The sequence below is a fragment of the Musca vetustissima genome, unplaced genomic scaffold (genome assembly GCF_032173495.1).
Source record: "Musca vetustissima isolate MV318-11 ecotype Yass unplaced genomic scaffold, APGP_CSIRO_Mvet_v1 utg4377, whole genome shotgun sequence".
NCBI lineage: Eukaryota > Metazoa > Arthropoda > Insecta > Diptera > Muscidae > Musca > Musca vetustissima.
Window position 1 is genome coordinate 79,939 of NW_026883600.1, and position 23,320 is coordinate 103,258.

At 38.1% G+C, this 23,320-nt stretch overlaps 2 protein-coding genes across 2 annotated transcripts; one reads left to right on the plus strand and one right to left on the minus strand.

Moving 5' to 3' along the window:
- Positions 1 to 5,061: 5,061 nt before the first annotated feature.
- Positions 5,062 to 7,929, minus strand: LOC133330505 (nucleolar protein 11). The gene is made up of 4 exons (XM_061538942.1): positions 7,798 to 7,929; positions 7,549 to 7,713; positions 6,579 to 6,966; positions 5,062 to 6,509 (listed from the first exon to the last, which is right to left on the minus strand). Exons 1-4 carry the CDS (start codon positions 7,927 to 7,929, stop codon positions 5,062 to 5,064), a joined length of 2,133 nt encoding a protein of 710 aa, XP_061394926.1.
- Positions 7,930 to 11,047: 3,118 nt separating this feature from the next.
- On the plus strand, positions 11,048 to 20,131 carry LOC133330506 (sterol regulatory element-binding protein 1). Its single transcript, XM_061538943.1, has 9 exons — positions 11,048 to 11,159; positions 12,711 to 13,717; positions 14,666 to 14,683; positions 14,735 to 15,713; positions 16,478 to 16,662; positions 16,723 to 17,753; positions 19,066 to 19,192; positions 19,506 to 19,673; positions 19,734 to 20,131. The coding sequence occupies exons 1-9, from the start codon at positions 11,051 to 11,053 to the stop codon at positions 20,091 to 20,093; spliced, it is 3,984 nt and encodes a 1,327-aa protein (XP_061394927.1). The 5' UTR covers positions 11,048 to 11,050; the 3' UTR covers positions 20,094 to 20,131.
- Positions 20,132 to 23,320: the final 3,189 nt, after the last annotated feature.

The following is a 23,320-nucleotide window of genomic DNA, read 5'->3' on the forward strand; positions in this document are numbered from 1 at the left end:
CTCTAAGAAAGGACTGTTGGGACTCTACTCATGCAAGAACTCCACTGGTAAGAGCTGGTAAGGACTAAGACCGGAGATCATATACTGGCTGTATGTGACGATCGTTCTCCCCATTCGTACATATGGTTGCCTTGTTTGGTGGCAGGGGGTCAACAAAAAGATACTGCTGACAAAATTCAATTTAGTAAAGCGATCGGCTTAAACCTTCCATCAAAATCTTAGCTTTCATACTTAACCTCAAATTGAAACAATGTTTCAAAAGACTCCAAGAAAACAAATCTCCACCTTTAGATGGACGGACTTGATTTGGTTTTCTTGTTCTTTTTTATACTTTTTGACTTATGCAGAGCCCTTCATTTAATCAATAAATGGAAGGGGGACCTTTTTGAACCGAAGAGTTGCGTTGCCCTCCATAGCCACCTTTTCACCCCTTTCATTTTATTTATTGATTACCAATCTGTGTGTGTGTGCAGCGTGAGTTCAAAACTCACTTTGGTTCCAATAAATATAATTATTCGATGCGAGAACAACAAACAAAAAAACAACAACAATAACCACAGAAAACCACTTTTAAATTTTTTTCTTAACAAAAATTAAAAGAAAGGCAGTCTGACTGGCGGGCAGCCAAAGAATGTTTAAATCTTGAAATAAAGTAATGGCTTCTTTTTGGGGATATGTAATGGCTATGAGTGTGTGTGTCTGTGTGTATGCGTGCATATGTAATTTATTACACACATCATTTGGTTAATCGATCCCCCCACCCCTCCCTCTTCACTTTTACATGCCCAGTGTAGATGAGGGTTTTCGGGAGAAATCGTGTTTTCTTGTAGGCCACTAAATAATAGGGCTATAATCAATGTTTTATTGTTTCAGTTTTGGGGTTTTTGGATTTTTTATTTTTTTGGTGTGTTTGGGATTGACTAATTGACCATTTATTGTATACGAGTGGAAGGGGTGGGGGTATTGGCTTACAAGAGTCAATTAAAAACCAGTAAGGAAAGTAGTAAAGTCGGACTGGTCGGAATATATGATACCCTTCACCACTTTGGGTATATTCTACATATGTAGCCTTACAGTTTGCATGTCAATGTTCCCTCGAAGGAACATACGCATACCTTGAATACACGCTATTCGGTACTATTCGCACTGTTAAAAATTTTATCTCAATCAGACACCCGTTCGAAATAAATATGGATGCTAGTAGCTACATCTGCACCAATTTCAACAAAACGCAAAAACGTCATTTAAGTCTCAATCGAAATCTGAACCGATTTCCCGAAACGTACCACATAGCATCAGTACGATGTGCCAAATTTCGTACAAATTTAAAGATATATAGGGGCTATGGTACACAATTTACCTTAAATCGAACGAAAATGTATATGGGAGCTATATCTAAATCTGACCCGATTTTCGCGAAACTTGGCACACATCATTCTAGACCTTATTCAGTACGCTATGCCAAATTTCGTGCAAATCGAATGATATATAGGGTCTTTGGTGCACCATTTACCTTAAATCGGACGAAAATATATATGGGAGCTATGTCTAAATCTGAACCGATCTTCACCAAAATTAGCACACATCATTCTAGACTTAATTCAGTACGCTTTGTCAAAATTTGTGCAAATCGGATGATTCTCAGGGACTTTGGTGCACCATTTACCTGAAATCGGACGAAAATATATATGGGAGCTATAACCAAATATGAACCTATTTTCACGAAACTTAGCACACATCATTCTAAACTTAATTCAGTACGCTATGCCAAATTTCGTGCAAATCGAAAGATATTTTGGGACTTTAGTGCACCATTTACCTTAAATCGGATGAAAATATATATGGGAGCTATGTCTAAATCTGAACCGATCTTCACCAAAATTAGCACACATCATTCTAGACTTAATTCAGTACGCTTTGTCAAAATTTGTGCAAATAGGATGATTCTCAGGGACTTTGGTGCACCATTTACCTGAAATCGGACGAAAATATATATGGGAGCTATATCTAAATATCATCCGATTTTCACGAAACTTAACACACATCATTCTACACCTATTTCAGTACGCTATGCCAAATTTCGTGCAAATCGAAAAATATTTAGGGACTTTAGTGCACCATTTACCTTAAATCGGATGAAAATATATATGAGAGCTATACCTAAATCTAAACCGATTTCCACGAAACTTAACACACATCATTCTAGACTTAATTCAGTACGCTGCGCCAAATTTCGTGCAAATTTAGGGACTTTGGTGCACCATTAACCCTAAATCGGACGAAAATATATATGGGAGCTATATCTAAATATCATCCGATTTTCACGAAACTTAACACACATCATTCTACACCTATTTCAGTAGGCTATGCCAAATTTCGTGCAAATCGAATGATATATAGGGACTTTGGCACACCATTTACCTTAAATCGGACGAAATTGTATATGGGAGCTATATCTAAATATCATCCGATTTTCACGAAACTTAACACACATCATTCTACACCTATTTCAGTAGGCTATGCCAAATTTCGTACAAATCGAAAGATATATAGGAACTTTGGTGCACCATTTACCTAAAATCGGACGAAAATATATATGGGAGCTATATCTAAATCTGAAGCGATTTTCACGAAACTTAGCACACATCATTCTGGACCTAATTTAGTACCCTATGCCAAATTTCGTGCAAATCGAAAGATATATAGGGACTTTGTTGCACCATTTACATAAAATCGGACGAATATATATATGGGAGCTATATCAAAATCTGAACCGATTTTCCTGAAACTTAGTACACATCATTCTAGACCGTATTCAGTACGCTATGCCAAATTTCGTGCAAATCGAAAGATATATAGGGACTTTGGTGCACCATTTACCATAAATCGGACGAAAATATATATGGGAGCTATATCCAAATCTGAACCGATTTTCACGAAACGTACCACACATCATTCTAGACCTAAATCATTACTCTATGTCAAAATTCGTGGAAATCGAAAGCTATATAGGGACCATTTAGCTTAAACCAAACGAAAATATCTATGGGAGCTATATCCAAATCTGAACCGATTTTCACGAAACTTAACACACATCATTCTACACCTAATTCAGTACGCTATGCCAAATTTCGTGCAAATCGAAAGCTATATAGGGACCATTTACCTTAAACCAAACGAAAATATCTATGGGAGCTATATCCAAATCTGAACCGATTTTCACGAAACTTAACACACATCATTCTATACCTAATTCAATACGCTGTGCCAAATTTCGTGCAAATCGAAAGATATTTAGGGACTTTAGTGCACCATTTACCTTAAATCGGATGAAAATATATATGAGAGCTATATCTATATCTAAACCGATTTTCACGAAATTTAACACACATCTTTCTAGACTTAATTTTGTAGGCTATACCAAATTTCATGCAAATCGAAAGATATTTAGGGACTTTGGTGCACCATTAACCCTAAATCGGACGAAAATATATATGGGAGCTATATCTAAATATCATCCGATTTTCACGAAACTTAACACACATCATTCTACACCTATTTCAGTATGCTATGCCAAATTTCGTGCAAATCGAATGATATATAGGGACTTTGGCACACCATTTACCTTAAATCGGACGAAATTGTATATGGGAGCTATATCTAAATCTGAACCGATTTCCACGAAACTTAGCACACATCATTCTAGACCACATTCAGTACACTATGCTCAATTTCCTGCAAATCGAAAGTTATATAGGGACATTGGTACACCATTCGGAAGAAAATATATATGGGAGCTATATCTAAATCTGAACCAATTTTCACGAAACTTGGCACACATTATTCCAGACTTAATTCAGTACGCTATGCCAAATTTCGTGCAAATCGAAGGGTATATAGTGACTTTGGTGCACCATTCGGACGAAAATATATATGGGAGCTATATGTAAATCTGATGCGATTTTCACGAAACTTAGCATACATCATTCTGGACCTAATTTAGTACCCTATGCCAAATTTTGTGCAAATCGAAATATAGATAGGGAATTTTGTGAACTATTTACATTAAATCGGACGATAATGTATATGGGAGCTATATCGAAATCTGAAGCGATTTCCACGAAATTTAACACACATCATTCTAGACCTAATTCAGTACCCTATGCCAAATTTCGTGCAAATCGAAAGATATTTAGGGCCTTTGATTCACCATTTACCTTAAATCGAACTAAAGTACATATGGGAGATATATTCAAATCTGAACCGATTTTCACCAAACTTAACACACATCATGTTAGACTTAATTTAGTAGGCTATTCCAAATTTCGTGCAAATCGAATGATATATAGGGACTTTGCTACACCATTTTCATAAAATCGGATGAAAATATATATGGGAGCTACATCTAAATCTGATCCGATTTTCTTCAATTTCAAAAGGGTTCATTATTGGGTCAAATAGGTGACATGTGCCAAATTTCATCCAAATCGGATCATAAATGCAACCTTTAATATGTTTACAATTTAACATGTACAGATGGACAGACGGACGGACATGCATAAATCGACTCAGAAAGTGATTCTATACATATCCTCAAAAGGAACCATGTGTCTATCTCGATTCCTTTTGCCTGTTACAAACATATGCACAAAGACACAATACCCTATACCACTGAGTTCTGAAGGTTATAATGAATGGCGGTTTTTAGAAACTGTTGCCTAGTTTTAGGTGTTTCCGTAAATTGACTAAATACTGGGAATATTATTGTAAATATCAGGTACAGAACAATGATACCTATATGGGAACAGTTGACTTCGAAACCACTCATAAATGGTTGAGATCCTCGCTTAAACCTAGGAATACAATGGGAATACCTTTTAAAAAATTGTCAATTGAAAGAAAACGGCTTCAGATGTCGGCGATTTTTTCAGAATTTCGTTTGGTTTTATTTGACGACACAGCCTTTTTTGGAAATTGGTTGATATCTCCTCCCCTTAAAGACAAATGAAAAGAAATTATTTTTTGTATTTAACAAATTAAAATTTTTTATTTCTCTAATTTTCAAAACAAATAAACCTCTTCTATGGAATACCATTTCGATGAACTCTTCTCCTTCAGATTTGTTTTACGTTCGACAATATTATATAGTAAGGCGGCAACATTTTGTAGCTCCACAATTTCTTGTTTATAACTATCGAATAGTTCATGCCATTTAAAGAGTAACTCAATGAGGGCCACTTCTTTGGATAGGGCCAATTTTTGAAAGTGGGAGTTGAGGAATACACCAAACCATCTTAGCAATTGTAATTCATAATCAGTACTTGTCTCATAGAGAGTGGGACGATCTTCTAGATATTCTTGTTGCTCGGAGGTTAACATATCGTAGAGATGTTCCAAGAGTAGTACCACCTCTTTATATTCCATATCTTGACGTATGCATTTGGCAATTGTCTCCGGGTCAAAGGAACAGGCCAACAGGGTGTTGAGAATGTTTTCTAGATCTGAGGGATTGTGGGGGGTTGCTGAGGTGGGTTTTTTGGAAAGGATACCCAAATGGAGTTCTTCATCTTCAGCATTCTCTTCTTGGCTGTCATTTTCATTATCTTCCTCCATGGGTTCTTCTAGGGTGCCATTTGTTTTGCTGGACTTTTCCTTGGTGTATTTCTTTAAAATATAATTCAAAGTTTTGGATAAAATCTTCTCGGATATGTTGGTGTAACGCCTCAGGCACACTCCAATATCCTCCACCAAATTGGCCTTCATGAGGACGGTTAAAAGTTTCTCGGTGATTTCATGTTCACTGGCACCCACACGCTCCAGCTGCTGGGCAATCAATTGCAACTCCTGGCATGAGAAACCCTCATCATTGTGATTTGACATGAGATTTATGTGAGGCACATCCAAACGATGATCCGGAATAACATCAACATGTAAATGTAATTGTCGCAAGGCATTTAGTTCTTTATCGAATTCTTGGGCACCCATAAAGGGTACGGTTAGACCATCAGCTTCCACGATTTTTAAATCTTTCTCCTCCTTTTCCTTCTCATTGTGCGATTGGACATCTTTACTATATTGTAGGCATTCTTCCATGACATCCTCCTCATTGATGTGATCAATTTCAATGGCCGTTTGATAATCATTAGAGACTTGGGTACCCAGTAATTCCGATAATACCTCTTTGAGTACTTGATATTTGACAACGGATAGATTTTGACCCATGGCCAAAATGATATGATCACTAACCGACCACAGTTGGGAATAATTGAAATAGACTTTGAAAAATTGTTTCGTCTTGATGACCTTAAATTGGGTATTGTAGAGGAGTAGGGAGCCGCCCTCTTGGCCATGATTGGCACCATAAATGGCAACAAAATGTTTGGAGATGCCCATCACAGAGAGAGGGCAATCCACTTTTAGCTGAGTCAACAATGAAACAAAACTGCCGGGGGAACGTTCAGGGCAGACCTCATCGCCTAGATTTAAAATAAACATACGTTTATCGGACCCTGGAAAAGAACGGAAAAAGATTCCAATGAAATTATTTCCATATTTTATATCTAATTTTAAATACTCACATATTGTCAATAGCATTGGCACCCCCTCACCCTCAATGACGGCCGCTCCAGCCACGGTTACACTTAAATTTTCCCTCGCAAGTTTAAAACGTTTTGGTGGCTCCATAACTACACCCTCCGCCGACAAAGGCAGACGTACCAAATGATAATCCCCATTAATGGAATTCCGTTCAAAATAGGTTAAGATCCGACAACCATTAGCCGAATTATAAACACTGGCTTTTGTAAAGGTTAACTTTTTCGATAATTCCAATTGTTGATTGGTCGAAATATTAACCTCTTCTTTGCGGGATTCAATTGCCTTGGCCAATGGTTCGCATGTGCCATCAACATACAAAACCAATGTGTCATCACCATAACTGATCAATTGGGAAATATATTTGTGGAACTGAAAAAAAGAAAGGAAAATATTAAATCCTGTTTTCGGAACAGTTCGGTTGATGGTTTGGGAGATATGGGCCCAATCCACCTTGTATTTTAGGTCGCATTTATAATCCGAATTGTATGAAATTTGGCACAGCTCATTTATTTGGCTCAAGGATGAACACGATTGAAATTGGGAAAAATCGGTTCAGATTTAGATATAGCTAATATATATATTTTTGGTCCGATTTTTTGTAAATGGTGCACCAAAGTCCCTATATATCCTTCGATTTACACGAAATTTGGCATGGCGTACTCAGATTTAGATATACTTCATATATATATATATATATATATACGATGTTTGCTAAATTTCATGGCGAAAATGAGTATAGAATGATGTGTTAGATATAGCTTCCATATATATTTTCACCCGAAATTTGATATAAAGTACTGAATAAGGTCTAAAATGATGTGTGCCAAGTTTCGTGAAAATCGCTTCAGATCTAGAGATAGCTCCCATATACATTTTCCTCCGATTTCAGGTAAATGGGGCACCAAAGTCCCTATGCAACTTTCGATTTGCACGAAATTTGGCAAAATCTACCTTCAATTTCTTGCACTTGTTCAATTCCGTTGTCTTTTCATCCCAACACCTCAGGTACTTATTGCCAAACACACCAACATATTTTTCCGATTTCTTATCATAGATCACTTTGGAGGATAACTTTTCCAGCACCGACCAACTGCGTATTTGTTTTTGTGTAGAAATCTAAAAAAAAAAAGAAATCAAAAAACATTTTCATTCACAATCCATTATCTTTAAAGCAGGAGGCACTGCCTCCCCTCCCATTACCTTAATGACAATAATAATGTTTTTACCCAATGTTGTAATAATATTGCCCTCATCTTTATCCGGTGATATTCCCAAGAAACCTTTGGGCTCCGGTATGGGACATAAATTGAAATAGGTAATAAATTTTGTCATGTTTCTTGTCCAAAAATTCAATAGAATATATCCAAAATTCCAATAAACTACCTCTGTTGCACGTGTTGCCCGCTGCTTTGTTTACAACTGTGTTTAAGGGTTCACTACATACGAAAAGTGCCATTGGCGATAGGTCGCACTAAATGCGTTTTGGGTGTTGGCAATATGTAGATGGTTGGCAACATTGCACGAAGAATACAAGTAGAAACTCTGCAATTTGACAGTTAATCCTTATTTACATGTAAAATTCAGGATTTAGGACTGCTGCGAAATTTATTTCATAAAACCGGCACAGTTTTGCGTCATTTAACATACAAAAAACGGTGGCTCTAGCGTAATTTATTTTAAACAACGCACGAAAATAACATATTAGGATAGAATTAAGGTCTTGAATAGCCCCACCGTTGGTCGAAATATGAAAAAGGGCACGTCTGGCAAGAAATCATCATCTTCTGGAATAGCGAATGCTAGGCATGCCACAAGCAGCTCTGAACGCAATGCTGAACTTAAGGCCTCTACGTTGACGAGGAGGAGGCGGCACAGACGGCACAGGAGGCGGCACAGACTATTGGGTGGTCCACCGAGCATCTCCTGTGTCACTATAGAAACCTAAAGTGGTTAGGCTTCCAAAGGCGGCATTTTTTGTTTTCTCTGAAATTTGGGTGGTAGCAAATCGCCAAATTTCCAAAATACAAAAGAAAGAAAAAAAAACGTCAAAAGTGTTAGCATTTTAAAGATTTTTTTAATATTTTATTTATTTTTTATATATCTTATTATATAAATTGCAAAAATTAAAAATTAAACCTGCACAAATTAAACTACAGCGAATAGGTTCAAAAGGAAATGTCAACAAAATTAGAAACCTAAAGTAGTTAGAAAAGTGCAACCTTATAGTACGTTTACATTGTACTGGATTTCGTTAAGCCAGTGGGTTTCAATTGTCAATTCCATTGTATACATGCCAAATAAATCCTCATAGAGTAGGTTAACCCGGTAAAAAGTTCACTGTACTGTAAAATTATTGTTTTTTGCTCTTTTTATATAATTTAACAATATAAATTTTAATATTTCATTAATAAAAAAATTAATAATTATCCTAAAACAGCGATTTTTAATATTTTTATCCAGAATTAATCACAATTTAAAACAAAACATTGACATCCAATGGCATCTAGATTACCACAATTCGCTGCAGTGAATATGTCTCCTATTGGACCAATTTATAGCCTAAACTGATGCAATTGCAAATAAATCTACAATTAAATGACGAGTGTAAACTAATTAAACAAATAAATAATTATAATTTGTTAAATGATATCAAAAATATTGATTTTTAGTGTTTAAATTCAAAATTAATCAAAACAAAAACAATTGTTTACAGTGACAGCAAATGACAACTAGTTCACCATAGTTCATTGCAGTGAATATTCCTCTTTTTGAACCAATTTATAGCCCAATTGACAAATAGCTCTTCTCTGTGCTTAAAAATTAATGAAATTGCAAATAAATCTACAATTAACTGACGAGTGAAGTCAAATTAAACAAATAAATAATTATATTTTGTAAAATGCTATCAAAACTAGCGATTTTCAATGTTTAAATTCAATATTAATCAAAACAAAAAGCAATTGTTTACAGTGACAGCGAATGGCATCTAGTTCACTACATTTCATTCCAGTGAATATTCCTCTTATTGAACCAAGTTATAGCCCGAGCTGACAATTACTTCTTCTCTGTGCTTGAGGACTGGTACAATAGTAGATAAATCTACTAATAAACGACAAGTGAAGGCAAATTAAACAAATCTATAACTATATTTCGTTAAATCTTATCTTAAATTCAAAATTAATCAAAACAAAAAATTGTTTACAGTGACAGCAAATGACAACTAGTTCACCACAGTTCATTGCAGTGAATATACCCGTTATTGAACCACTTTATATTATAGTCCAATTGACAGTTAATTAGACAACGTTCTTCTTCATTGTGCATGATGACTGATGCAATTGCAAATTTATTAAACAAATAATTAAAACAACGGAGTGAAAACAAATTAAAAAAAAATCAAAGAAAAATAATTAAATTATATTGCCGTGTTTGTTTTTTTTTTGTGCAAATGTTCCAAGAATTATATATGAAACATAATAAAAAGTAATACAAATGAAAATGGAAGAATGAATTGAAAAGAAAACATTAAACATTGCAAATTTTCGTTTTTTAAACAAAATGGCTTAGTAAATAATTTTTGCAAAATAAGGTGTGTGTTTTTGTAAACTTTTATTAAATTGTGAAAATATTTTGAAAAATTACATGGACATTTTATTTGAAAAACAGAAGAAAAATTATGGTGAAAATACATTTTTGTAGTGTATAAAGTTTGTGACGTCACATCGTATGATCGCAATACGGCATTTTGATTGGTTGTCCCAATGTATTCCCCCTCTTCGTTTTTCCCCATACCTCCCATCCGTCTTCCCATTACCTACCGCCGCCGTTATAAACACCCATCATCGTCGTGTTAAAGCAAGCAGCTGTTTATGTTTTTATTTTCTTCTAGCGCGTGTGTGTTTTTGTTTTCCTTATTGTTGTCGTGGTGTTGTTGCTTTCTGTCGCGCTAAATAGGTGAAATCCCATTTTTAGTGGGCAATGCGTAATAAGAAAAGTAATACAACAAAAAAAATTATATAGCAAATCTAATTGGAATTTTTCAAAAAATATTTTATTCATGATAATTCTTGATAATTGCCTTAAAAGAAATTGTAAAGTGTGGGATGTGTGTGTGTCTCAAGTGTGCAATTTACTGTTTTTTTTTTGATTAGGGAGAGATAGAGAGAGTGGCAAATTGAGATTGTATGGAGAATTGTCACCGCCACCGTGCTTAAACATGTGTAGATTAGTTGTAATGTGAAATTGTTTTTTATTTACGACATTTGCTATTTACTAGTCATTAATTATTTTTGCAAAATATTTATATGTCTTTATTTTTTTTTTGTATTTCTATTTCTTTGTTAATAGGAAAATCACAACTGATAAGATATTTCATTGTGGATGAAAAATAACTTTGTGTCGTATCATCTTCGTAATCGTGGAAGAGGAAAATCTTAATAATTTTAAAATGGATATGGATCCATCTTTAGATATGGATCTAATGTCCAGTGGCATGGTTGAGTCGTTGGATCTATTTAAAGATGAGGATGCCTTAACCATAATTAAGGAAATGATGTCACCGGGTAAGTAAATAAACTATAAAAAAAAATAAAATTAATTTGTAATCTATATTTTGTATAATTAGATGTGGCGGAATGTAATCATGAACAAACGTGTTATAATCTACACTGCTTAGAATTAGGATTTTTTGCAAAAAAAATATTATCCAATTATGATGAAATTTGGTACAACCCATTTAATAGGCCCAATGATGAACGTAATTGAATATGACAAAAATCGTTTCAAATTTAGATATAGCTCCCATATATAATTACGTCGGATTTCATGTAAAATGTGCATCGGACCCCGCAAAGTTTGTTCAATTGACAGCAAATTTTGCACGGTGGTTCGAAATGGTTACAAAATGACTAGTGCCAAGTTTGCTTTAAATCGCTTCCGATTTAGATATAGCTCCCATTAATAAATTCGTCGGATTTCATGTTAATGGCGCATTAAAGTTCCAACATCTGTTCAATTGACACTAAATTTTGTATGGCGTAGCGAAACGAATCCACAATGACTTGTGTCAAGTTTGCTTTAAATCGCTTCAGATTTAGATATAGCTCCCATATATAATTTCGTCAGATTTCATGTAAAATGTCCAACAAACCCCCCAAAGTTCGTCCAATTGACACCAAATTTTGCAAGGCGAATCAAAATAAGTCCAGAATGACTAGAGTCAAGTTTGATTTAGATCGCTTTAGATTTACACATAGATGACCTGGAGGATCCTCTACAATGGAGTAGATGACCTGAAGTATCCTCTACAATAGAATAGTTGACCTGAAGAGTCCTCTACGTAGAGTCGATGACATGAAGGATCCGCTACAACAGAGTAGTTGACCTGCAGGGTTCTCTACAGTAGAGTAGATAACCTGATGGTTCCTCTACAATAGAGTAGAACATGAAGTGTCCTCCACAGTAGAGTAGATGACCTCCAGAGTCCTCTATAATAGAGTAGATGACCTCAAGAGTCCTTTATTTGTATTTTAGAGAGCCCTTCAGGTCATCTACTCTACTGTAGAGGACCCTTCAGGGGGCCCTTCAGGTCATCTACTCTATTGTAGGGGGCCCTTCAGGTCATCTACTCTGTTGTAGAGTATTTTTTAGGTCATCCCGTCATTTCATATACTTTATTGCAGAGGATTTCAGAAGTCATCTACTCTGTTGTGGAGGGCCCTTCATGTCATCTACTCTATTGTAGGTCATTTACTTAATTGTAAACGTCTTTTGTAGAGGACCCTTCAGGTCATATACTCTATTGCAGAGGACCCTTCAGGCCACCTACTCTGTCATAGAGGACCCTTCAAGTTATCTACTCTATTGTAAAGTACCCTTGAGGACATCTGTAGTATTTTAGAGGACCCTTCAGGTCATCTACTGTACATTAGTGGACCCTTCAGGCCATTTACTCTATTGTATAGGTCTTTTGAGGTCATCTACTCTATTGTAGAGGACTCTTCTGGTCATCTAGTCTATTGTAGAGGACCCTACCTATTGTTGATCAGGGCCTTTTTAACAGTTTTTTTAAATTCTTTTTAATTTCGTCTTCTCTTTCTCCCCCTTTTTTCTAGACATGTTGAAAAACTTTCTCGATGACATCGATCAAGTTCAGCTGCCCAATGAATTGCTTGCTAATATGGATTGCCCCATGATGGATAGTCCAAATATTAAGTCCGAACTACTTACCATGGATACCAGCAATCAACAACAACAACAATATCGGCCGCAGCAGCAACAACATGCTCAACAACATATTAAACAAGAAAATCTATCACCCTTGCAGATGTCACCGCAGCATAATCATGATATGGGTGCATCACCTGTTTATAAACCACTGCTATCCTCTGATCCTCTTATGGCTTCAAATTTTAGTCCCCTACCACCAATGTCCAGCCCATCCATGTTACCATCACCTGGCGGTTTATTACAGCCACAAAGATCCAATACTCCCCAGGGGGTGACTTCGACAACACCCATGTCGAATAGGCATCATCAAATCAGTCAGCAGCAGCATTCTCCCAATCTTTTACAACAAATGCAAATGGATACTACAACAACAACATCGGCAAATATGGTCAATAATGGAAATATAATATTACAACAACAACAACAAATTAATAATCCAAATACAAACACATCGGCAACATTGCAATTGGCAACTGTTGCTGCCAGCGGTGGTCATCATCATCTGGATCTGAATAATCAGACCATGAATGGTCTGCCGCCCTCAATTATTTATGCCACATCGGCGGCGGGTACAGCTACCGGAACAGTTGTTAATGGCAACAATACATTTATATTGCAGTCAGCTGTACCTCCACCTACAACAACAAACAATAACAATAATCTGACACATGAGAAAAAAGTACAAATCCCTCTGGGTAGCAATAGCAATACAGGTGCCGTTCTTAAAGGCTCCATAGCATCGCAACAACAACAGCAACAATTTTTGAAAAAAATCCAAACCCTACCACAAATTTTAACTGTGCAAAGTATTGGAACTGTTGCAGCCGCAGCCAATGGCAATGCCAATGATAAATCACAGGCCGCCAACGGAATTCCAACCACAACCTTAAAGGTAAGAACTGAAGTCATAGCACTTTAACAAAAGACTAAAGACCGATTTCGGATGTCTTGGAAGGAAGTCAAATCAGATTTCGTAAAGTAATATCTAAAAGATCCCAAATTCATTGCTGGTATTAAAAAAACTGGATGTCACATGGACTCAGTCATCAAGCTTTGAGGTCATCTATACAGGACCTTCAAGTCATCTATAGAGGACCTTGAGGTCATCTACGGTATTGTAGAGAACGCTTCAGTTCATATACTCTATTGTAGAGGACCCTTCAGGTCATCTAGTCTATTATAGAGGACTTTTAAGGTCATCAATTCTATTGTAGAGGATTCTTCAGGTTATATACTCTATTGTAGAGAAACCTTCAGGTCATCTATTCTATTGTAGAGGATTGTTCAGGTCATCTACTATATTGCAGAGGACACTTCAGGTCATCTATTCTATTGTTATGGACCTTTGAGCCCATCTGTAGTATTTTAGAGAACTCTTCAGGTCATCAACTCTATTATAGAGAACGCTTCAGCTCATCTTCTCTATTTTAGAGGACCCTTCAGGCCATCAACTCTATATTAGAGGAATCTTCAGGGCATCAAATCTATTGTAGAGGACTCTTGAGGTCATCTAATGTGTTGTAGAGTATTTTTGAGGTCATCCACTCTACTTGTAGTGGACCCTTCAGTTCATATTCCCTATTGCAGAGGATTTCTGAGGTCATCTAACCTGTTGTAGAGGACCCTTCAGGTCATCAACACTATTGCAGAGAACCCTCTGGACATCTACTCTATTGTAGAGAACACTTGAGGTCAACTACTCTATTGTAAAGGACCCTTGCGGCCATCTGTAGTATATTAGAGGATTCTTCAGGTCATCTACTCTTCCGACTTTGGACTTCAAATCGGCTTCAATTTAAAAAATTGATTTTTTAATTTTGTTTTTTTTTATCCTTTTCAGTATACCACAACTCAATCTGCAAATAATCCCTCACAACAACATCACCATCAACAACAACTGCAGCCGCAGCAGCAGCAACAACAACAGACAACAATTCAAACCCAAGCCCATCCGCAAGCACCACAAGTGATTATACAAACCAATCCGGTGATGTATACCACAGCCAATGGTACGGCAATATTGGCATCGCATATACCAGTCGTATTGGAACCCGTAACCGCATCTGTTGCCACTACCAACTCCTCACCATCTTCATCGCCCGGTTTGACAGCAGGCAACCACCATCAACCTCAACAGTCGGGACAATCACCGCCGCAAGATAAATTACCCATAAATCGTAGTCCCCAATCGCAATCCCAACCGCCCCAGCCCAAGGTAAAGGAGGTTAAACGTTCGGCCCACAATGCCATCGAACGTCGCTATCGTACCTCGATCAATGACAAAATTAATGAACTTAAAAATCTGGTCGTTGGCGAGTCGGCGAAGCTCAACAAATCCGCAGTTTTACGTAAATCTGTCGATAAAATTCGTGAATTGCAACGTCAAAATTATGAGCTGCGTATGGAGGTACAACGTCTGCAGGGTGAATTGATGTCACGTGATGGTTCCAAGGTACAAGATCTATTACATCCATCGTCGGTCAGTGCTGGTGGTTCGGGTGGCAAAAAACGCAAAGCCTCCTCCATTGAGGGTCTTATTATGTATGGCAAAGAAGCTGCTAATCTAATGACACCACCACGCAGCGATGATTCAGATCCATCGCTATCACCCAGCCATTCAGATTCATCAATGCCACCATCACCCTACGACAGTTCCAGTTCATCAACGGCCAGTGTTAAGGATGGTGACATTGAAATGTTACCGAAATCTATGCAAGGAATGGCTGCCCATTCTCGGCTGGCTTTGTGCATGTTTATGTTTGCCATTTTGGCCGTGAATCCATTTAAGAATTTCTTGGGTAATACGGGACTGGGCGGCAGCGGAGAATATATGTTCGATGATGATGATCTGGTTGGACAGAGGAAAATATTATCGGTGGATGATGCAGGTAAGATCAAAAAGAATATATTTTTCAAGATCTAGACGATCATTGGGGTCTTCTATGATATCGAAGACGGTTCTAAGAGTAATCCACAGAATTGAAAATGGGTTTGGGGCCATCTACAGTATTTTAGAGGACGCTTCAGGTCATTTACTCTTTTGTAGAGGACCCTTGAGGTCATCTGCATTATTGTAGTGGACCCTTCAGGTCATCTGCATTATTGTAGAGTACCCTTCAGGTCATCTACTCTATTGTATTCAGGTCATCTGCATTATTGTAGAGGAACCTTCAGGCCATCTACAGTATTGTAGAAGACTTTTCAGGTCATCTACTCCATTGTAGAGGACACTTAAGGCAATCTACTCAACTCTAGAGGATTCTTCAGGCCATTTTCTCTATTATAGAGGGTATCTACTATATTGTAGAAGACCCTTCGGACGCTTCAGGTCATCTACTCTATTGTAGAGATCCCTTCAGGTTAACTACTCTATTGTAGATAACACTTTCATGTCATCTATAGTATTGTAGCCGATCCTTGAGATCATCTACAGTATGGTAGAGGTCTCTTGAGGCCATCTTCATTGTATATTCAGGTTATCCAACCTTGGAGATCCATCTATTCTACTCTACAGCAAAGACCCTTAATGCCATCTACAGTATTGTAGAGGACCCTTAGGTCATCTACTCCATTGTATGCCACCTTTTTATATCACAATTTCAACATAGCCTTATAATTTTTTTAATAATTTTCTTTGTGCATCCCCTTCCAGATATGGGTGCCAAGATTTGGGCCAATTCCACCTCTTCCTTGATATTATGGACCATGAATATATTGGTGATGTTAATGTGTATGATAAAACTTTTGGTCTATGGTGATCCTTTGCTGGCATCCGAAACCCAAGCATCCGAAGCCTATTGGAAACACAAGAAACTGGCCGAACAATATTTCAATACAGTAAGTGGCAGAACCCTAAGAAATAGAAACTCTATCTTAATTTCATTTTTTTCTTTCCAGGGCGATTCTAAGAATGCCTATTCGGAATATCTGCGCTGCCTGCAAATCTTCGGCATTTCATTGCCCACCACACGTTTGGAATCCTTTACCCTGACTAGCTGGCAATTTATACGTCTCTTCTTTCATCGTATATGGATCGGTAGGGCATTGTCACGTAAGGCAGGTGGCCTCTTCTGCAGTGAAGAACAACGTAAAGAGGCATTGGCATCGGCCCGTGAATTGGCGCTGATCTTCAATCGTCTAAATCAATTACATTTGACATCGAAAATTAATGATTCCCACGGCCTGGTTATGTCTTTGTATGCCATCAATATGACCGAAGTGGCTGCCCACCTCCTGACACCCAGTGAGTTGGCTAGCATTTTTATAACATCGGCCCTGCGCGTGAAACGCAGCTATCCAAGTTATTTGAAATTCTTTGGTCGCTATTTCATCAGTCGGGCCAAAACGGAAAATTCCAAAATTCACGATCAAACCCGTGAGACACATTGGCTATTCACTTCGTACGGTTATCGTTATTTTATCACCCACGATTTTGATTTTGTCGAGAATGTAGAGAAGGAAAATCCCTCGGCTTCACTGTTTGCTACCCTCAGCAACCCTTCGGATCCAATGTCGTATGTGGTAAAACATTATCGTGAACATTTACTTCTCCGTGCGATACAATGTTTATTGGGCTCCTCAGGTGGTGGCGGTCATAAGAATCATAATAAACAGCAGCCAAGTGGTGGTAAGGGAAATGGATCTACAGACACCAGCTCCTCTGCACCAGCACCCGGTACCATTGTTAGCAATGTCTTGAAATATACATCTCTACTGCGTGACACCTTGTCCAATGAAAATATGGATATAAAAAGTGAATGGTGGTCTAGTGTATTGGAAATTTCCGTACATTGGCTATTGGGTGAAGACACTTTGGCCGATAATCTATTGGAAACAGTGAAGACGTTACCGAAACCATTGCTCGAAAGTGGTGATCATTTGCCAAAGGCTTTGCATACAATTCTGAAGGCGAAGGCAATGTTAATGGGGTAAGATTTGAAATAAAAAATTTATATATTTTTTTTAATCCGTCGCGATGACCCCCGGTGTAGTAGATGACACTTGAAGACAACTACAGTATTGTAGACGACTTGTAAGGACATCTACAGTATTGTAGAGGACTCTTGAGGTCATCTGCATTATTGTAGAGGGCCCTTCAGATTATCTATGGTATTGTAGAGGACCCTTGAGGCCATCTATGCTATTGTAGATGATCCTTCAGGTCATTTACTCTAATGTAGAGAAAACTTGAGGTTATCTACAGTATTTTAGAGGACCCTTCAGGTCATTTGCTCTATGGTAGAGGACTCTTCATGTCTTCTGCTTTATTGTACAGGATACATGAGGTCATTTACGGTATTATAGAGTACACTTCAGGTCATTTACTCGATTGTAGAGGTCCCTTCAGGTCACCAATTCTATTATAAAGGACCCTTCAGGTCTACTACACTATTGTAGAGGACCTTTCAGGTCATCTACTCTATTGTAGATGACACTTCAGATCATACCTTCAGGGCATCTACTCTTTTGTAGAGGTATTGTAGTTGACACTTAAGGTCATCTACGTCATCTACGCTATTGTAGAGGAACCTTGAGGTCATATACAGTATTTTAGAGGAACCTTGGGGTCATCTATAGTATTTTAGAGGACTCTTCAGGTCATCTGCCCTATTGCAGAGGCTCCATGAGGTCATTTACGGTATTATAGAGGACTCTTTAGGTCATCTACTCGATTGTAGAGGTCCTTCAGGTCACCTATTCTATTGTAGAGGACCCTTCAGGCCATCTACTCTATTGTAAAGGATCCTTCAGGTCACCTGCTGTTATACTGTTATAAAAAATATAACAGTTTAAAGTGTTATATTTTTTATTTTCAATATGAACTGTTATACAAAAAATATAACTTTTATACTACAGTTATACAAAAAATTTAACTGTTATAAAGTGTTATAATTTTTTAATTTTTTTTATTTTCAATACTAACTGTTGTACAAAAATATAACTGTTATACTAACTGTTATATAAAAAATATAACTGTTATAGTGTTATAATTTTTCCATTTTTTTATTTTCAATACTGACTGTTATACAAAAAATAACTCTTATACAAACTGTCATATAAAAATATAAATGTTATAAGGTGTTGTAATTTTTAATTTTTTTTTTATTTTCAATACTAACTGTTATACAAAAAGTATAACTCTTATACAAACTGTTATAAAAAAAATATAACTGTTATAAAGTGTTATAATTTTTTCAATTTTTTTTTTAATTTAAATTTTATTTTCATTTATTTCTCCAGCAACAATGCCAACACCTTGGAAAGTCGGGACATACAAAAAATAATGCATATATGTGATGAGTCCAGTGCCTATTTGCAGGAATGTTTGACCGTCAATAAAATCACCAATGCCAAGGGTATTAAATTGGTAAGCTACTCCTCCATCTCCCCTCTCCTCTCTTTCACTCTCTTTTCCCCCATAAAACACCTTTTAGGTTTTAGATTAGACATTTTGATATTCGACAAATGTGCATTGTAGTCGCATTGTCTGTGCGAATTTCTTTCCGCCCATTTCGATATTCAGACAATACTTCTGCAATGCAAACTTTGTTAATATTCAATGGCATCCGAGTGTATGTGTGTGAAATAGTTATGTGTTTCCTTAGTACTAAATTTAAAAAATATATATTTTTATTAATTGAAAAAAATCTCCTCCCCTACCCGACAAAAAAAATGTCCAGCTTTTCCAATTACTTACCTGTGATTGGATATTGGAAACACGCACCGAACTTTGGGAATCCGAATATATGACCATTGATGATGATGGCTATTATCAGGTACCCGGTGATGTATTGGAGAAATTCCAAAAGGATTTGAATTCATTGCGCAGCATTGTTGAGGATATACCGGTAAGGAGGATTTAAAAAAAGTCTAACTCAATTTTTTAACAAAAAATTTTCTGTTGGCAGAGTGGCCAGTCCCGCATCTATTTATATGAAGCTGTATGCCGTCTCATGGCTGGTGCCTCGCCGGGGCCAACACAACAACTATTGGATCGTAGTTTGCGCCATCGCCATGCCCGCTCCTCAATCATTTGCGGTGGCAAAGATAAAAATCACAATTTGGAGGGTGGTGAAAGGGAACGAGCGGCTGCTATGTATGTGGCCTGCAAATATTTACCCTCAGCTCTATTATGCTCACCAGGTGAACGGGCCGGTATGTTAGCGGAGGCCGCAAAAACATTGGAAAAAGTTGGCGATAAACGTAAACTGAAGGAATGCTATCAACTGATGAAATCTTTGGGCAGTGGTTCTGCTGTTACTAATTAAAGACTTTATTTGAAAAATACACTTATTTTTATTAGTTTTAAAATATTTTTAAACACACATTTAATATTTGTTTAAGGCTTTCTCGAAGTGAAATAGTTTTTTCTTTTCTTTACCCCGATTTTTCTTTTCACTTTTTTAAATTTGATTTTTATGGCACACAGATTTTTTTCATTTTGGGAACAATTGCATCCTCTTTGTTTTTCTTCGGCTTCTGCTTGTTATGAACAATAATATATAAGTATATATGTATGTATGTATTTTGATCAATAAATCTATAAACGTAACCCATGGTACAATAAGAGTAAGGAACCTCTGGCCGTTTTTTATTGAGTTTTCGCAGGCAAATATCTTCAAGAAACTAAAAAAAATTTAAAATATTTTTGAAAAATTTTTAATTGCCTATGGGATCCAAAAAAATTAAAAATAACCTTGTACCTTATCCAGTTTGCTGGAGGCCGACTTGTGGCGCAGGCAGTTCCACCAAATAAGAGAACCATAGGAAAGGATGGGCCTTAACACGGTGTTATACAACCAGTGTGTTGTCGATGGTTTTAGCCCCCAACTTTTCCCAATGGAATTCTTGCATGCCTACAGTGTAATCAGCCCTGGTGGTGTTTATACGACTCCTAATCTCCAGGTCGATCAGTCTTTCGATAGTCTTGAGGAGAATGGATGATATGCTAATTGGGTTTATAGTCCTTTGGTGCAGAGTGGCTTTGTTTACCTTTATATCGTTCTATAGATCCGGAACTCACGAGAGAGTCAATACTTAGCGAGGCAAATTGAAACATCGCCGGTGTGATTCCATCTGGTCCTGGCGATTTATATGGTTTGAATGTATTGACTGTCCAGCGTATCTTATTTCTGTTAACCACCTTGCCAATGAGATCCAATACTAGAGTCGCGAGAGGCTGAGTGTCATCACGTTCACTGTTGATTGTATTCACATCTTTGCAACCTGGGAAATGAATCTCAGCTAGAAGATTAAGAGTCTCAGAACCAGAGTCCGTTCACGCTCCATCCTCTTTCTTGATACTCCCAATGGATTTCGGATCCTTCGTTAGTAATCTTCGAAACCTAGCAGCGTCGTTGACTCACTGAAATTTATCCAAGGCTCCATTGAGTTCCACAGCTATGTCTAAGTTTGTATTAAATGTCAGCTGGGAATTCGCTAGATCCGTGTATTTCTTCCAGTTAGTTCTCCTCGGATTCCTATAAGGCTGTTGTTTACCTCCGTCAAAAGAGACCTCGAAGAAAATCTTCAAATGATCTGAAAAGGAACATTCATCAGATACTCTCCAATTGCTGATGACGGAGTCATCTAGATTTGAGAGGGTTAAATCAATGACCTCCTCTCTACCCCTAATTTTAAAGGTTGGATCGCTACCCCTATTACATATACGTAAATTATTTGATACAATAAAATCGAAAATAGACTCACCACGTTTGTTAGTTTCCTTGCTGCTACCCCATTGGAAATTGTGAGCGTTTGCCTCGCATCCCAGGATGTCGTTGCAGGTGCTCGTCATTTCGTCGAGCATCCTTCGGACACCAGGGGTTTGGTGGGTCCACTTCCTCAAATGACATGTAGATTGAGGAGAGCAAAGTGGCCATCCCCGTCGAATGCTCCAGCCTTACTGTTCACATGTCACCGTTTCTGTAATTAGATTAGACTTAAACTCTTTTTACCTACTATATAGGTCCTCACCATACCGCTTGGTATCTCTTGGACCGCTACAGCTGGCAGTCTGCTAACTTCCCAAAGAGGGTCCAAGTTGTTAATTGTCTTCTTAAGGAAGTCCGCAGTCTTCTTAGAGCGACAATTAAAAACATTGACGCCTTTGTATAAGGAGGTCTGGCCAAACCGTAGGTTCTGTCGATCAACCTCGTCGTATAGGAAGAGGTCCTTCAGATAGCTGTCGACCAGGAACCACATATCCTGGTCGACAGCTATCGCAGATCATCCAGAACCTTTTGAGGAGCAACAGGGTCGCTAAGCGCCATTGTAAGTTTCTGGGCGACCCTTTTTATAAGAAGGTCTGGCCAAACAGTAGGCTCTGTCGATTAACCATGTCGGATAGGAAGAGGTCCTTCAATTAGCTGTCGACCAGTAACCATTTATCTTCGCTGATGATACCGTCAGGATCAGCTCGGTCCATAATTGCTATTCGCAGATCATCCGGAACCTCTTGTGAAGCAGCAGAGTCGCTGAGCGCCATTGTAAGTTTCTGGGCTACCTGCTTCGAGACAGCGTGTTTGGCTTCCACCACACACTCACCGCTCTTGGCAGGTTTCTCCTTGGACGCTACGATCGACGCAAATGAAACAGAGCTTTGTGTAGTCGACGACTGCGTGGGTCTCTTTGCAGCAGGACCTCATCATGAAAGCCGTGGGCTGTGGTCGAGATTTGGCACTCGGGTTGCAACAGCCGCAGATATATGCCCAGCCGACGCAGGCACCTGCTTCGCGCTCGCTATCTTCGGCGCATCCACTAGCAACTGCCCAATGCAGTCACAGCCTTGGGTATCGGCTTTGGCAATTCGACAGAGGGTGGTTGTGTCTTATCGGTCTTCTTGAAGGCCTTTTTACGGGCTTTCCTTCGGGTCGACTTCGACAGTCCCCTACCTTCCGTCTTTGAGGATGCTGGTGTCTGGGAGGTCTCAGTAATTAGTTTACCCTTGAGGGCTTTGATGTCTCAGGCATCAGCTTCCTAGGTGTACTAGAACCCCCGACAGGTTCTCCTTCTTTGGGACGTCTCAGTACTAAGTTGACCCTTGGGGGGTGCTGAGGGCTTAGAAGCCTGCGGCATTAGCTTCCCAGGTGTAATAGAACCCCCGACAGGTTTCTCCTTCTTTGAAGGAACTAGCCTGGTGGTCTTAGTACTGGGTCGGGGGATCCTTTCAATCAAGAAGTCCCTCTCAATATCGTACGGATAGTTCCTGGATAACTTCCGGATAAATTTGGATTAAAAGGAACTCCTTTGCCGTGATAGAGTCGCTGTTCCATCCGATGAATCAATTGCAGTAGTTAACTGCTCTCCGGTATATATTCTTGTCAGCGATCTCCTTGTCATCGACTTGCCTAGCAGTTACTGGTACTGATGAATCATCCATCTTATCGACGGGGGTCTCATCACTATCAGTATCCGTTTCGACAGCCAACTGCCTGAGTAATCTTCCGACATCACTACAGGCCGTGGAGATTGAGTGCAGATCTTTGACCTCGCC

What these genes read in the sequence shown, in the direction of transcription:
- LOC133330505 (XM_061538942.1), bottom strand. Translation starts at nt 7,929, where the DNA reads ATGACAAAATTTATTACCTATTTCAATTTATGTCCCATACCGGAGCCC. An exon ending in ACAAGTGCAAGAAATTGAAG is followed by an intron (nt 6,967 to 7,548) that starts GTAGATTTTGCC and finishes TCTTTTTTTCAG; the next exon opens with TTCCACAAATATATTTCCCA. An exon ending in GCCAATGCTATTGACAATAT is followed by an intron (nt 6,510 to 6,578) that starts GTGAGTATTTAA and finishes GTTCTTTTCCAG; the next exon opens with GGTCCGATAAACGTATGTTT.
- LOC133330506 (XM_061538943.1), top strand. Translation starts at nt 11,051, where the DNA reads ATGGATCCATCTTTAGATATGGATCTAATGTCCAGTGGCATGGTTGAG. An exon ending in TAAGGAAATGATGTCACCGG is followed by an intron (nt 11,160 to 12,710) that starts GTAAGTAAATAA and finishes CCTTTTTTCTAG; the next exon opens with ACATGTTGAAAAACTTTCTC. An exon ending in ATGCCAAGGGTATTAAATTG is followed by an intron (nt 19,193 to 19,505) that starts GTAAGCTACTCC and finishes AAAAATGTCCAG; the next exon opens with CTTTTCCAATTACTTACCTG.